The following is a 16547-nucleotide window of genomic DNA, read 5'->3' as shown; positions in this document are numbered from 1 at the left end:
GGACGAACCATCAAACCCTCTAATTGCCGCTTTTCAGTCATTCACTCAGCCAGCCAGCCAGCCAGCCAGCCAGCCAGTCGCAGCAACGCTTTCAATGCCTCTTTGCCATTGGATTCAAGATGCTGCCCCCCATTCAAAACCGTCTCTTGCGTATGTTGTTGCAGTTCGTCTTCCGTTGCTTCGTCTTCGCGGTTACATTAATTGCATATCGTGTGCGTGTGTGTGTGTGGTTGTTTCCATCTCTCTTAGGCACACAAGGGGATCCTTTTTTTACCCTCATTGTAATACCCTATCTCTATCTCTATCTCTCTCTCTATCTCTCTCTCTCTCTCTCTCTCTCTCTCTCTCTCTCTCTCTCTCTGTCTGTGTCTCTCCTTCCACTTACACCGCACAGCATGGCGATCAATTTGCATAATTTCCCAGCCGCAGCGGCCAGAGAGTGCCAAGAACGTGCGTGCGTTCCGTCTCGCACACCCTCATGCCCCCACTGTTATCCCCCTTTGGGAAAACGGGTGCTTTCCGATGCACTTTAACGTCTCCATTTCGCACCAGCCTGCTGTTTTGTCGACGGTAAACGTTTCGTGTTTCCGTGTTTCACAGTGGCCACCTTCTTGTGCTGGCCGGTCGTTTATGCTGTTGTTATGAGTGGTATAAGCACTTTATAGCTCCATTGTCCACCTCCTACCGGTGGTGCCGCGGTATAAAACAAAACCATTTAATGTGCTAAAACATACAATAAACAGGTTCACACACACGCGTGCAAAGACAAAGTAATCAAATGATGCACCCAGGAGAGAGAGTTGTCATAGACAGTGCGCTTTGTTATAAGTGGCGCAAAGTTTTTGCAAACTTATTCTGATAAGTTTAGTTTTACAAATTACACTTCTATTAACATTTGTTCTGCGTTTGTTACCTTTATGCGGTTTTTTTTCGAATCGAATATGCGATGAGCTACATAATTTAAAGATCACGGCCTACTGCTGGTATGGTGGCGTGATTTATTCTAAAAAAAAGAGTGGTTAACTTACAACCAGCGATGCATCAATTATTCAAACCTTTCTTGATAGCAAACCCAGACGGAACCTTTCTTTTGCAGCAAATCAAAATTGAAGCTACGCTATAATTATTCATTAATAATAAAGTGCCACCGGGCCAGCCGTCCCGTCAGGCCAGCGACGGGGGTACAGGAACCCCCTCCCCCCCCCCCCCCTAACTCACCTCACACCCGCCCCTTTTGCCAACCCACTGTACTGTAGTACACGCATTATTGATAATACTCTTGATTAGCAAAATTACACGAAATTACAAACTTCACACGACACGCATCCAAGTGTGCGGCACCATCTGGTTTTCTCTAGGCGCAAGGACTGGGTTCGTGATGCGTGGTTCTCGCAGGGTTGCTACGCAGAGCAACCACCACCTAGCCAACCCCCAAAAAAACCGCCCCAATTAATCTCCCAAATTCCCAGCTTGCCAACGATGGCGATAACGATGGCTTGAACCGCTTCTTGCTGGCTTGGTTTGCTCTGCTCTGCGCCATGAGGTTCAACTGTTTCTATACACACACACACATGCACACAGACAAATCGGGTATCGGATTTGGTTGAATGCAAAAGGATGGAGGAAGGATGAAAGGAGGATGGTGCTGGTGGTGCGCTGCGGTGCCTTTTGCTTTAATTGTAATCCCACAAACGGGTATCCGATCGGTGCGCCCACTCCTAGGGCGACCGTATACGGGACAGACGAGTGGCATATCTGCCCCGGTAATTATCCTTTTGGGTGTACAACACACTCATACACACACATACACACACACTGGCTGAGGGAAAATCGTTCATTCATTTCGAAGCTCATTCATCCGGTATCTGCTTCAGGAGCGAGACGAACCTCGAACCCAGGACCGCAAACACACCCGGGCCTCACGGTTCAAAGGACGAACGCAGCTCTCGAGCTCGATAGGGATTCTTCCGGACCGAGGACCCGTTGCCGGCGGGAAGGGGAACCTATATGGAACCTGGAACAACTCCCTGTCGGTGCTCGATTGGTCGGTCGATGGCGGAACTGTTTGATTTTGAGCCAAAAAGGGATATGCTTCGACGGGAACCGTACAACATCCGTACCACTTTAAGGATGGCCCCGACCAACCCTGAGGCCAACAAAATGATTGAAGTCTAACCATCATTCACTCCCCCGGATGATGCCCTTCGTTCCCAATCATGTTGATGGTGGTGATGATGATGATGATGATGATGGTGATGGCAATGATGATGATAGTATTTCGTTACGGTTTCGGTGACATGGGTTCCGATTCCCCGGGATCCGACCTCAACTGAAGTTGTGTTTCTGGATGTGTGTGTGTGCGTGTCCCGTGCCTGCGTTCCGTTTTGCTATTTGTTCTTCACGTAAATGGCGGCCATTTCGGCTCGTGTCTCGTGATTCTGCTGATGTGTCGGTGTGAATTGGGGTTGTGAGTGTTTTTTTCACACGTTCATAGGCGGCTTCTGTTCTGTTATCTGCAGCCTGTTGGGGATGCCAAGAACCACAGGGATGTAAAGGAAAATAAAGGGGACACTCCTCGATAAACTATGTCTTTAGAATTGCTACATTAATCATATCTTGACGATAACAGTCGCATACGAATGTAAGAGTGATGACGATGGATGGACACTTAAGAGGGTTATCAAAACCCTTACCCAAACAATCGTATGGATTGTAAGAATGGTTTCCTGTTAAAAATAGTCCTGTTTTCCCCCTCCTGCATCATAGCTTTGCATATTCTATCTTACTTCAGAATGTTGCACAGTTTTGCTGTACATTTGTAGGCTGCTGCAGGATAGGGCATCACAAAAAGGTGAGTGCAGTTGCTTTGTGTTCCTGATAACGAGATGTATTATTATATAATTAATATAAATAATAATATAATTAATATTAAATTCAAACATAACCTGTAACAGTAGTCTGAATTTTTAGTTGTTTTGTGGTACAAAGCCGCCGTACGGTATCACAGAGCTTCAACTTAGTTTCAGATTTAATATCAGTTTGGACACATTCATGGACCAGGACCAGAGACATGGACCAGAACGTATCGGCAATATTCGTTGAAATTTAGATCCTTGTTTTTTCGGTCAATTTATCCATATCGTAAAACTAAACTGAAAGAAACAATTAAAATGGTCAAAAATAGAATTAAATTGAAATTAACACGGCTGGAATTATTAAAACCTTATACCACCACCTAGAGCCAAAAAGATTTGGAAGTTCCACTTGTTAAGCTATTTTCTTAGGATAATTAGTTCCTATTACATATGACATGCTGTCTCAAAGCCAATGATATCTTGAGTAGTATTGAACATACTTCTGTACAGTAAAATGAATCGCATTTTAATCCAGCGCACTATCGACGATCACCTTGTTCAACGAAAACAGCGACAAAAGCCCTGATGGTCGTCAAAAAAGGTGGAATGTTTCGAACCAAATTATATGATCTTTATTGGAATACTTGGCACTAAACGGGGGCTATAAACCTACCGTGTTTTTTGAGAATCGATTGCTAACCAATCAATTTACATTCCGCTGCACGAGTCGAGACATTACCCCGGCCACGGAACGGAATCTCATCTCATGCACCCTCCGGAAGCAGTATGGTCTCTTCTGAACAAACAGAACACACATCTGTAGCCACATCGGACTCGTCTTCAGCGTGCGCGAACGGCCCTATTCCACGGCGACGGTGGACAACAGTGCTTCGGATTTCGGGATTAGACCGATCTCCTACAGGCCAACACAGGGGACGGCATTCCATCGATCAATCTTATCGTCCCCAACACCAAGCATCGGCAGCATCACCAAGCCGCCTTCCGCCGGTTCACGGATCAAACCAGTTCGTAAGCTAGACGCTAGAAGCTCGTCCGAACGGTCGTTCACATACATAGTGCGCCACAGACACTCGTACGAAAGAAGAAGAAATTCTTTCCATTTCCCCGACAAACAGAACCTTCCTTCCATCCATGTCCGCGTTCCCCTTTTTAAAGGTCATCGAAACTGCGTGGTTGCCAGGTTTCTCTTCTTCTCGATTTCGTTTTCGAAAATATCTAAAGCATGAGTAACACGAAGGCGAGAACGCTCGGGGTCAGTGTATTTTTTTTTCTCGTTTTTTTTTTCGTGGAAATGCTTCCAACGACCCTCCCCGAACCAAACCAGTACTCTTGAGGTTCTTAGGTTCTTAGCGGACATTGTCTTAGCGCCCTGGTCCTCTACACATTACCAGTAATGTCTTAACCTCCTTAGCCCGTTGTCCGCCTCGTGCGAAGGCGTCACCAGGCGTGATGGTTCGTGGCAACAATTTGAATTCTTTCCAATGCTTCTTTCTTTCCAGATCCCGCCACCGCTACCGACCGAAAACCCCAAATCGGGCTTCATCTCCTTCAACGAAAGTACTTCAACTAGAACTAGAGGCCTCTCATCGCTATTGGGGAACGGGAAAAAGACTCGAGACCTGCTCGGGTCTAGGGGCCGGCCTCCGCTTAGCTCCGGTATGGCCACAAAAACGGGAAACAACGGAGCCGAAGGCATTAAAAAGTATTGAATTACCCGCCACGCCATGGAAGGAAGCCACGCACACGGTTGCGGGGCCCCAACCGCGATTTCTGGGCGAGATGAAGGAACAGAAAAGGTTCGTTTCAAATCGTTTTGGTCTCCTCGGGAACCCGGTGGCCACGGTGGAAATCATCGCACACATTCGTGTGGGTTTGTGTGTGTTAGTGACCGTTCCGGGGCCGACCGTCAGTGGCGTCGAAAGCCATGGAATTACCCATCTTATCCCTCAGCACGACGCAGCAAAAACCGATCCCGATGGTTCTCCCACGGGACGTCGTCCTGTGCGGTCTTTTGGGGGGCTTAGGGCTCGAGGAGGGGAAGGTATCCGTTGGCATTTATTCCGTATCCCGAAAAAGGGAACCGTTTTCACCGAGAACGCAAATTCCGATCGCGACTTTTTGGGGGGCATATACCGGCAACCAAAACGATGGATGGACCAAATCGCTCGGAACCGTTTACTGCGTAATGCGGAAGTTCGCCGTGGAAGCCCAGTAATCCTTTCCCTAATTGATGTTTGACATGCGACCGCGCGTGCTCCTTGCTCCTGTGCCTCGCAGCAGAAACAGCAGCAGGTGCTGTCAGACTTGCTGGGTATGTGTGTGTGCCGCGGTATCGTGAGGACGGCCGTTCAATGTTTTAGGGTAAAGGGTTTGCTCGAAGCTGGCCACCATCTTGCTTACTGTGTTTTTTTATGTTTATGATCTTTTAATGGATGATGATTGGTGCCATTGCTGTTGTAGAATCATTTATGTTAAAAAATTTCTATTCCAGTTAGTTATTACTGTTACTTTTGTTGTTGTTTTTGAAACCCGGTTATTACTTATCTGCATTGAATAGAAGGCCAGAATCCAATAAATAGAAGAAGAAAAATACCAATTCTCCATTGATCTACAACAATTTCGGATACATATAAAGATGTCACAGATAAATTCTTTATAAAGTAAACCACGACGAGAACAGCTTCCAGCAAAGTTCATCAAGAGTATAGGACCGATGGCTTTCCGCAGAGCTCGCGCAGAGAGATCACCTTCTAGCGGCACGAAATCCAACCAGACTGCATCCAAGGGGAGGATCTACGATCGAACGATGTAGGTGAAAAGAGGAGAAGCATATGCAAGATTAAAATCACAAAAAAAATCACAAAATAATTTCTGATACCGCTTTGCGAGCACTGAGGGGATACGTGATCCTGTCTGTCATAGATTAACATTTTGCACTTTAGCTTCGGATCAATACTTGCAGGCCAGAAATAGGTATCGAATGCTCCTGCTACGCTCCTCTACCTTGTTGATTACACGCGAGACGTACGGGATTAAATCGGCACTCAGTTCACATCGTGTTTCACATTAAAACGTATTCCATCGAGCAATACTCGTGAATACAGCACTTTATTTCATCGCTTAGTCAAGACAGTTCCTAAATTTTTGGGTCAGTATGACTGGCATTGGTCATTGACGCACTGATACTGCTCTTCTAATACCACATAGACATTTGCACACTGTGCAAAAGTGTTTCAAGGGCTTCGGGCTGATCAAACATAACCGCATCTGCCACAAAACAGAGCTCAGACAGAGCTCAAACAGAGCTTGGAAATCTCAGAGCAATAGGCACAAGGTTTTGTTTTTTTTTTATTTTTTAAGAAAAGCATGTAAGCACTTGCCGCTATATTTCTCAAACACAGTCATTGTTCTAGAAGCATCTATCGCACGTGTTACATAGATGTTTTTCTCACCCCTTTGCATAGAAATGCATCGCAACTTCGTTGGATATGCACCCAGCGATGTACTGTTGTTTCTGATGTGTGCTAATTATAAGGCTTTAACTATTTCGACACTGGAATAAGGATAGTGTATGAATAGCAGAGCAAAGGGTCAATTTCAGATTCGTGGCGCCTAGACTGTTGTAGTGTTTTGGGTCCCAAACAATGTTTGAACAACTGTGAGGTCTTCGATTGTGATGGTGGAACCGTCTCGTTTGTATTCTACCGATGGTGCTTTTGTACGCGTATGCATTTGCTGGTAGAGAAGGAACCCAGATACCCGATTTTGGTATAAAGCAACGTCCGATTTTGCATTCCTCCCACAGTCCATCTTGGAAGTGATCAGTAGTGTTACGATGAAGCAAAGTGTGACTCCTATCTTGTTAGTGTTGGTTCTCTGCAGCGGATATTTCGCGAAGGCTCAACAGGAGAACGGTTCCGATTTGGAGAGTGATGTAGAATCTGCTGATTCAGCTGATGCCGCCGAGCAGCATGGTACCAACCAATCAGGCAGCAACAGAGTTGCTCGAATCTACAATGGAGTGCCAGCAGCTAGTGAAAACCAACTTTACCCTGCGTTGATTCTTGCGTACAGCGGCTCAAAATTAACTCGATTGGTTGGTATGGTCTTTAGCGACACTTGGATTCTCACTTCTGCATCCGCTTTAGGCAGCGCAGGAACGGCGCTTACGTCGGTAGGTTGCAGATAGATTGTCTAAATGTTGTACCGACATTCTTGCAATTATTTTGTTGAAACTATTTTGTCAGGTTTATGTGTACGTTGGAAATACACCAACAATCAACACAACATTAGTTTATACCGCCGATACAGCGTACAAATATCACATCAATTTCAATAAGACCACGCTAGCGAACGATGTCGGTGCTGTAGTTATTAATGGTAGTCTCGTCAGTGATCCAAGGCATTTACGAACTTTAAGCCTAGCAACCACTGAGATCGCGGTATCTACCACGAATCGCACACACTGTGTAGTACTTGGTTGGGGTCAGTTGGCAGGTGGTACCCTAAATAATACTCTCGCTCAAGCCGAGTACGAACTGCTCACCGATCAGGAATGTTCGTCAGCATTTAATCAAACCATACCGCCCTCGTAAGTACTAAATAAATGCAAACGCATCCCAAAGACGCATACTATGAATGATTCCCTTATGTTAATACTTCCAGGATACTATGCGCAAGATCGATAAATGGTTATGCGTGCGATATGGACGGAGGTGCTCCGCTGGTCTGTAACGGTGAGTTGTACGGGATTCTTACAGCTCAAACTACTTGCACACCTTCCAGCACCGCAAAAACCCAAAAGTTTGCCAAGATACCGATAATCTTTCCACCGCCTGCGACAACGCCTGCCCCCACGACTACGACTACGCCTGCACCTTCCTCACCATCGATACTACCAAGAAAAAATTACGTATCTTGTTCTTAACAGTCTGGGAAAGCGGAAACGTTTCAACTAGCTTGTGGGATTCAGCGGGAAAGCAAATAGTTGGCGATATCGATGGTAATCATCTGGTGGAGCAGTAGAGAAATAAATCCAGCAGGAAGGTGCTACCAAAAATATTCTGACAAGTTCCTGCATTTGAACTCTCTTTCTAGCATGCTGTGTGTTCCAAAACATTTGTAATAATAATCATTTGATAATATCTATGACATCTATGACAATAACTATTTCATCATAGTAAATTCATTTATGTTAATGAATGAACAGTGAACGAACGGCAAAGCATAAAACTCCGATTGAGCCTTTCAAGCTTTGAAGAACCATCGCATTGAATTCTGTTTTAGTGAATTGGCATCGGCTCTACGGTGTATTGACGGATGTTTGCACAACTGATCTGCCACCTTCAGGCGTTCTCGAACTGATTCGCATGTGTTCACTTGTTGCTGTTAGCGAACGTTCAGCTAGAGCATGAAGCCAAATTTTTGGTAGAAATCTTCGTCCGATTTTGCATTCATTGAGGCAGTCAACGTTGGAAGTGATCAGTAGTGGTACGATGAAGCTTAGCTTATCTGTGCCATTTATTTTGTTGATTTCGCTCTGCGGGACGCAATACTTCGCGTTGGCTCAACAGGAGGATGTAACCGATTCGGAAAGTGATGTGGAATCCGCAGATTCAGCTGATGCCGTCGAGCAGCATGGTACCAACCAGTCAGGCAGTAACAGAGTTGGTCGAATCTACAGTGGAGTCCCAGCAACTAGTGTAAATCAACCTTACGCTGCATTGATTGTCGCAAACAGTGACTCAGGTGTATCACAATTAGCTGGTGCTATCATTAACAACACTCAGGTCCTCACTTCTGCATCCGGTTTGCTGAGTCTGGGAAACATTACGTCGGTAGGTCAAGTTAGCACTTCTTAACTGCTACTACTATCATTACTACTAGCATCATTAACATCATTTTGCCTAAATTGATTTGACAGATGTTTTTGTATGCTGGTAGTTCACCATCCGTGAGGGCAGCAAAATATTATTACGAAAAAAGCTACGCACTACACAGTGGGTATGATGCGAGTACCCTAGCGAACGATGTCGCTATTATAACCATTGACGGCACCTTCGCCGGACAAACCAACGTGAAACCCATACCCATTTCAACCACAGAGATTGCGGTATCTACCACGAGTCGCACAAACTGTGTAGTACTTGGCTATGGTCAAAATACGGATGGTAGCAATAATAATATTCTGTTTCAAGCCGATTACGAACTGATTACAGACCAGGAGTGTGCAAGTCTTGGTGTCAAACCTTCCTCGTGAGTATTAAATAAACGCAAACGCTTTTCAATGACCCATACTTTCAAATATTCTCTTATGCTTATGCTTCCAGTATACTATGCGCAAGATCGGTAAAAGGCTACGCTTGCGATTTCGACGGTGGAGCTCCGCTGGTGTGCAACAGTAAACTGTACGGGATACTTACTGCTCAAACGGATTGCACACCTTCCAGCACCGCGAAAATTCAGAAGTTTGCCAAGCTACCGGTAATCAGCATTCCATGGAACCCCGCTACCCTTTCAACACCGAGTACTACCCTATCTACACCAACAACTACTGTGCCGACAACAAGTACTACTGTGCCGACAACAACGACTACTGTGCCGACAACAAGTACTACTGTGCCGACAACAAGTACTACTGTACCGACAACAACGACTACTGTGCCGACTACAAGTACTACTGTGCCGACAACAACGACTACTGTACCGACAATAACGACTACTGTGCCGACTACAAGTACTACTGTGCCGACAACAACGACTACTGTGCCGACAACAACTACTATTCAAACGACACCAACAACTGCTCCATCCAGAAAAAACTACCTATCTTGCGCCTAACAAGCTTGCAGTAGAAAATTATATCCTACTTGTGGGATTAGTTAGGAAAGCGAGTAGTTGGAGATACCGATGATGATCAGCAGATGATGCCGGAAAATAAATAAACCTGACAACCATCCGCTACCAGAAGAGCTCAATATTGCTACATTTGAACTCCCTTTCCAACAAGCGATCATACGTTCGCTGCTCTTACTTTGATGCGAAACATAGTGCAATGTTTGGCGCTTATGGATGTGCTGGAAAGATGTCGTTTGTTCAAACAACAGATCCGACATTATTCCTTTCGTGTAAAAATTCTTCCAGGTTTTGCCGAGTCAATAAGATGGAAGATGACGCATGTTCTGTTGATCAGTTCTGGCCGTTTTTCCTTGATTGCTTGCTTTCATCAGTTGTTGACAGTAAAGTGTACAATAAATTAACCGTTTAACCAGACTGGAGTAGCTCTAATAGAAAATTCGTTTCCAATACCACCATACGCACAGCATAACATTTCGCCTTCTGTTGCCATTCGCTTGATAAATGGTTCGATTTTATTTCGTTTAAATAAAGAATCGCAAGTTCAATCATATTTTCACAGACAATTCATGTGGTATCCAAACATAGAGCTTCTCTTTGTAGCCAGCCAATTTTCAATGGTTCAAAACCGGTGAATGATGATGAATGTTTTGTTCCTTGGCTATATCTGGCAGTCCTGGTTAATCTTTTCTAAAATTTCTTTGGGTGGCATTCTTGGCTTCTTTATAAAAAAAATCTAATGAATTTCTTCATTATTATCATACAATTTTGAACTGCTCCAACTTTTTCTACAACCAATTTTTCCAAATTTAGTTTCATTTTGATTAAATGACTCTTCAAATGTCACCTAAAACGCTCCCAGCTATTGCTCCAGTCACAGCTTCTGGTGTGGGGCGCCAGCAACAACAGGCGATGCAAACAGAGCCCGGAGATCCCCCCAGTGCAATGTTTGCCGTTTTGCCACGCGCCTTCATTTTTTAAATTTATTTTTAAAGGCAGTGTGGAAGAGGGTTCACTCGTCTACCGATCTGATGCTATTCCACCAACACACCAAACGTTTTTTTCTCCTTAAATGACGATAGAACAAGACAGACATTATTCTGGAAACATCTATCGCATCAATACCGATGGCGCCAGGTATGTTCCGTTGTTTCTAACGTATACTAATTACAAAGCATTAACTAATTCCTCAAGCACAATACATGGACTATGAGGATAGCGAATGAATAGCAGAGTGAAGGGTTAGTTTCAAATTTGTGGTCGTCTGTAGATTTTTACGTGATAAGCAATGCAATGCAACTGAGGTGCCACCTTCATTGTTATGAAATCATTCCGTTTGTACAGCGATGGTGCTTGTGTGCGTGGGTGCGTTTGCCGTTAGAGAAGAAAACCAGATTTCCGATGTGTTATAAATTTCTGTCCGAGCCGCACAGTCAATCTTGAAAGTGATCTGTAGTATTACGATGAAGCAACGTTTGAAGCTAATCTTATTAGCGATGGTGCTCAAAAATTTACAACTATAAAAGCTACCAAATAAATAGCGCTTTTAATTCGACGACCCGAGCGAACGATGTCGGTATTATAACCATTAACGGCATCTTCTCCGGACAAACGAACGTGCATCCCATAGCCATAGCGACCACAGAGATTACGGCATCTACCACGAGTCGCACAGAATGTGTAGTGCTTGGAGATGGTCAGACAGAGGATTATGTCTACACTAACATTATGTCTCAAGCTGTATACGAACTGCTCACTGATCAGGAATGTGCAATAGCATTTAATCAGTCTCTACCTTCCTCGTGAGTACTAATTAATCTCAAAGCTTTACCAGCGATATGTACTTCGAAGGACGCTTTTATGTTTATGCTTCCAGGATGCTTTGTGCACGTGCGGTGAGTGGTTATGCTTGCCGTATTGACTGCGGTGGTCCCCTTGTATGCAAAATATGCCTGTCAAAACTGCTTCACTGTTTCAATGTTCACTGCACATTGATTCATGTGGCAGCACTTCGTATAACTTCGCTGCAAATAAAATAAATGCGAATAAAAATAAAGCACGTTGATATCCATGAATCCGATTAAATAAAATGAATTAAAGTAAATGAATCCGATTGACGTTTTTGAACATCTTGCATGATGAATTCTGGGATTTGGCATCGCTTCCGTCGTGTCTTGTTTACGCAAATGTTCTGCCACCTTCAGTCGTCATTCGCGAACAGATTCGTATATACGATCTAACGGTGGTGTTAGTGTTTGTTGTTTGTGGAGAAATCCAGAATTTTGATAATGTGATGGTATAAATGTCCGTCCGATTTTCCATCCACTTTGCAGATAATGTTGGAAGTGATCAGTTGTGTTACGATGAAGCAAAGTGTGATGCTTATCTTGTTAATGGTGGTGTTCTGTGGCGGATATTTGGTGAATGCTCTACAGGAGGAGTTTTCCGATCCAGAAAGTGGTGTGGCTGTTTTAGCTGATGACGATGAGCAGAATACTACTAACCAATCATCTGCCGGTAACAGAGTTGGACGTATCTTCTATGGAATACAAACAACTATCGAAAACTATCCTTACGCTGCGGCTATAAATGTAGATGGCAGTACCAAATCTGTACAAATGTCCGGAGCTATCATTAGTAACACTCAGGTTCTTACTTCTGCATCGGGTTTGCTACAGGCAGGAAACATTACGGGGGTAGATTAAATCAACTTTCCATATAGTTTTACTGAATTAAATCATTCGAATTAAACCATTTTTCCAGATGTTTATCGTTGTTGGCAGTACAACAATAAATAACGGATACACTTTTCTCCAAAAAAGTTTTGCAATACACAGCGGTTTTAACGCAACTACGCTAGCGAACGATGTGGCTATTATAACCATTGATGGCAGCTTCGACGGACTTGCTAATGTGGTACCCATCTCCTTACCGATCTCGCAAGTTACGATATCGTCAACGAATCGCACAAGCTGTACTATAGTTGGGTGGGGTTTGTATGAGAGCTACGACTATAGTCTTGTTCTGCGTAAAGCCATTTACGAACTGATGACTAGTGAGGAATGTGTATCCCTTAATCAAACCGAACCATCGTGAGTACAACAATATTGCTAGCACTTTCCGATCGCACCCACTTTGGATTCATGCCATTCATATCTGTATTTCCAGGATACTGTGCGCAACATCGATGGGTGGCCATGCTTGCACTGGTGACGATGGTGCACCGCTCGTGTGTAATAACCAGTTGTACGGGATACTTACACACCAAGCTGATTGCGAGCTTTCGTCAAGATCTGGAAACTATCTGTTCGCAAAGCTACCGGTGATCAATCTTCAACCGTATCTGGCGATAGATACCACATTGGCCGCACCCAGAAAGAATTACCTATCTTGCCCTTGATCATCAGTGATACTGATGATGATCTTCTTATGATGGAGCAATAAAAGAAATTCAACAAACTAATTTCCGAATGATTTTTATCAAGAAATGATATCCCTACCGATTCGAATGATTCGAAAATGCAAAGTTTCTGGCTAAACTTCCGTTCTTGCCCTCGAAATCTCCTTCGCAATGCATTCGTACATCTTTGCATCCAAGCGTATCGCTCTTTTGCATTACAGACCTGCTGCGGTTTTTGTTTTTTTTTTTGCTACTTTGCTTGCAACCGTCTACGTTTGTCTACGACCGGGGTTTGTCGATTTTTCGAGCAGCCGTTATGTCACTTGTTCAAACATCGACCAGTCTCGTTCAATAACGATTTACTTACGCGGTGCAGCAACCTCAGCCTGCCAAGTGAACAATATTTTCGCCAGCCTTACACCCCTCCAGCGATAAGAATCTTTAGAATGGGTTATTTTTACTCGAAACAAGTGCATTTAAGCGTTTTAGCTTATTGGTTTGAGAATTGAGCCTTTCAAATTAGGCAACTTAGTGTTTTATCTGAACTCGATAGAACACTTGAACTCACTTGACAGTAACAAATCCATCCAAAACAAGTGATTAATATGAGTAACAATGCAAACTTACATTAAATATTCTTTAAGTAACCAACAGGTATCGAATCTCCCGATGAGTAAATAAAAAAAAATGTTTTGATGCATCAAATCATGAAAATGCATCAAAAACTAAAACAGTAACTTTGAATTTAGATCCAGGAGTAAAAACAGGTAAATAACGCGCCAAGCGTACCTCCTCAGCTGTGCCCTTGTCTTGTCAGCTTTGTTGCATTACGTTAGTCCAATACTGCAGCGCCACGGAGCTACCTTCTATTCAATCAATCGGGCCCTTGCCGCCGAACGGCTTTTCCCCAATCACGAAACGGCGATATCGAAAAGCCGTGAATCAGCCTCTAATACACGGAGGCCATGTGATTAGCTCGCTGCTCAGCATCGCCCTCGCCCTCGAAGAGCCCGCCAAAGGTCTCATCTTGAAACCGATCGTAAATCGTCCCCGGTATAATCCAACTCCGCACCGAGCTGGAAATTAATTTATGCGTCCCAAAGATTGGCTTCACCGTGGTGGCCGTATTCTAGACGGAAGGCTTCATTAGAAGGAAGCTGGCTGGCTCTTTGTTGACTCTTTTATGGTCTCGATGATCATCGGCTCCGTGGCTACCGTGCAACGCAACCGATCGGTGGCCATAAAAAGGAGCTTAATCGGACCTCATCACAGCACACGTTTGATTCGAAAAATCCCGAGCACAGCTCGTGTCTTTACTGTGGAAACGGATAGGAAAAACGATGGGATTTTAATTGTGCAAAATATCTTTCGAAAGAAATGCCACGGACCATTCTACATCAACTTCCATCCAACCCAAACATGGACATTGTTTCCCATTCCCGTTTGAAAATGAAAATAAATACGCCACCGTTAAATGAAGTTAATTACACTGCGCAGTTTGTCCTGTTTACTACTCTTCAATCATTTATTTACTTCGCCTGTACGCTAGCGTACATCATCGCACCCCTCCAGAGCCAGGAAAAACCACCTCAGTGTGCAAACATCAAAACCCTGAAAATCCCTACTGTCGGTCGGACGGTTTGTTCACACCGCACTCGTGCGAGGGCTAGGGTGGTTGGAAGAGCCAACAGAGAACAGAAGGGAAGATTGGGAGGTGGGTGGTTTTCGGGGTGGAAATTGAGTAAATATTTAATGCGCAGAAACAAATTACAAAAGTTTCAATGGTTTCGAAATGTAGATTCATTCTGTTCTGTGTCTCGTCTCCTACGGTGGCCTTTCCCGGTTGCAGGAAAGCGAATACGTCTCACACACACACACACACACACACACACACTAGTCGCTGGACGAAAGGTGAAAGTTTTCATCTCCAGCTTCGGCTACTCCCCCCGGTGGGGTAACGGAGCGGCTAGCAAGTGGATGGCAAAGTGTTACGGACAACTACGGAATCATTATCATTCTTTAAGCAGATTCCACCAAGGACCTTATAGTCTCCGCACCACCCAGCGGGGACGCGGACAGTGGTGGTGAGACGACAATTGAACATTATTATAACCCAATTATGACAGCTGGTAACCTCTTCCAGCCAAGCTCTGCCAGCGAGGAAAAGTGGATACAATGTGTTAAATCCTCTTTACCCTTCCGCGTGGTCGCCAGCAGGAATAAATACCGAAACCGGTAGGCAGCACAACAAGTCGTTTGGAAATGAAAAACCCCGTTTGATGTTTTGCCGGCGAAACCGATGAAAACTATTCCCTCACCTAGCCCTCGTTGACGGAGGTGCCCAGAGGAGCGGTCGGCCAGAGCAACCCAGCAATTCCTTTCTTCCATCCTTCCTGTGTAGCTGTTGCGGCCATGGTGGCCCGGAACATCCGACGCCAAATCGGTATTAAAGAGCGACAAAAACTTTAAATTATTCAACAGCTCGTCTCGGATGGCCAGACCAAACGGCACGGAAACGGGAGGGGGCCGGCACACCCACGTTGTCTCGCTCTGGCCGCTCCTTTTCCCCTCGATGGAAAATTTCATCAATATTCGCCACCACGCCTCTCAGGGCCAGTCCCGTTCCAAAGGATGTGGAAAATGGTTTGAAATTGTTCAAAGCAATCTGGGAGGGTTGACATTGCAAGGAGGGCCCGGTTACGGAAGCGGAATGTGGGAATGGTGGAAAGTTTTCCGAGCAAGGAATTTTGTGAACGCCAACGACGGGGAAAACTAATAGATGGGAAGCGCTCGAACGCTCGAAGCGTTTTCGGGAAGAATGTTTTTGGGCTATTGGGCGAAGATTGTTGGGAAGTATTTGTACAGCAACAAGATAAGTTAAGTGATAGATAGTATTACAAAGGAATGCTACCTATGGTGTCATACTATTATCACCATCAAAAGAGCAGCAAAATGAAAGAAAAGGTTGGTAGAACGTTGCAAGCGACAAAAAAATATTATAACAAGAGTATACATTGAAAAAATTAGGAAACAAGTAAAACTAAACAGTTGCTAAAAGGACCTAAACAAAGTATTTGAAATTGTACAACAAAGATACTAAATCGTGAGGAAAAATTAACTAACTAGAACAAAACTTTTATTAACTAACTAGAACAGAATCTTCGTAAGAACTATTCTTCACTCCAGTACCTCTACCGGGTAATGAATGTGGTAATTCCACTTGCACAACAAACAATAAATTCCCGCTTATCATCAAACGTAAAAGCGAATCGTGTTGTAAATCACGAATACACGAAGCACTGTTCAATTTGAGCATCAGAGGCGACGCGACGCGAAAACACCCTCCACTAAGGACCCCTAGTAGGAATGAATGTCCACAACCCTCCACTGTGTGCTAGGGTCCTTCGCGCCCTCCT

At 44.4% G+C, this 16547-nt stretch overlaps 1 protein-coding gene across 1 annotated transcript; it reads left to right on the top strand.

Annotated features, from left to right (window-relative positions):
- Positions 1–6692: 6692 nt before the first annotated feature.
- Positions 6693–9868, top strand: LOC125953477 (integumentary mucin A.1-like). The gene is made up of 6 exons (XM_049683087.1): positions 6693–7050; positions 7124–7467; positions 7542–7612; positions 8450–8713; positions 8800–9131; positions 9206–9868. The coding sequence occupies exons 3-6, from the start codon at positions 7565–7567 to the stop codon at positions 9714–9716; spliced, it is 1155 nt and encodes a 384-aa protein (XP_049539044.1). The 5' UTR covers positions 6693–7050; positions 7124–7467; positions 7542–7564; the 3' UTR covers positions 9717–9868.
- Positions 9869–16547: the final 6679 nt, after the last annotated feature.

Source organism: Anopheles darlingi, chromosome 3 (genome assembly GCF_943734745.1).
Source record: "Anopheles darlingi chromosome 3, idAnoDarlMG_H_01, whole genome shotgun sequence".
In the NCBI taxonomy this organism is placed as follows: Eukaryota; Metazoa; Arthropoda; class Insecta; order Diptera; family Culicidae; genus Anopheles; species Anopheles darlingi.
The sequence above is the reverse complement of the archived record's forward strand: the minus strand, read 5'-3'. Positions and strand labels throughout refer to the sequence as shown.

Bases quoted from the DNA above. Each gene is read 5' to 3' on its own strand.
- LOC125953477 (XM_049683087.1), top strand. From the start codon at position 7,565: ATGGTTATGCGTGCGATATGGACGGAGGTGCTCCGCTGGTCTGTAACG. The intron at 7,613-8,449 runs GTGAGTTGTACG...TTGGCTCAACAG, and splicing joins TGCTCCGCTGGTCTGTAACG to GAGGATGTAACCGATTCGGA. The intron at 9,132-9,205 runs GTGAGTATTAAA...TTATGCTTCCAG, and splicing joins CTTGGTGTCAAACCTTCCTC to TATACTATGCGCAAGATCGG.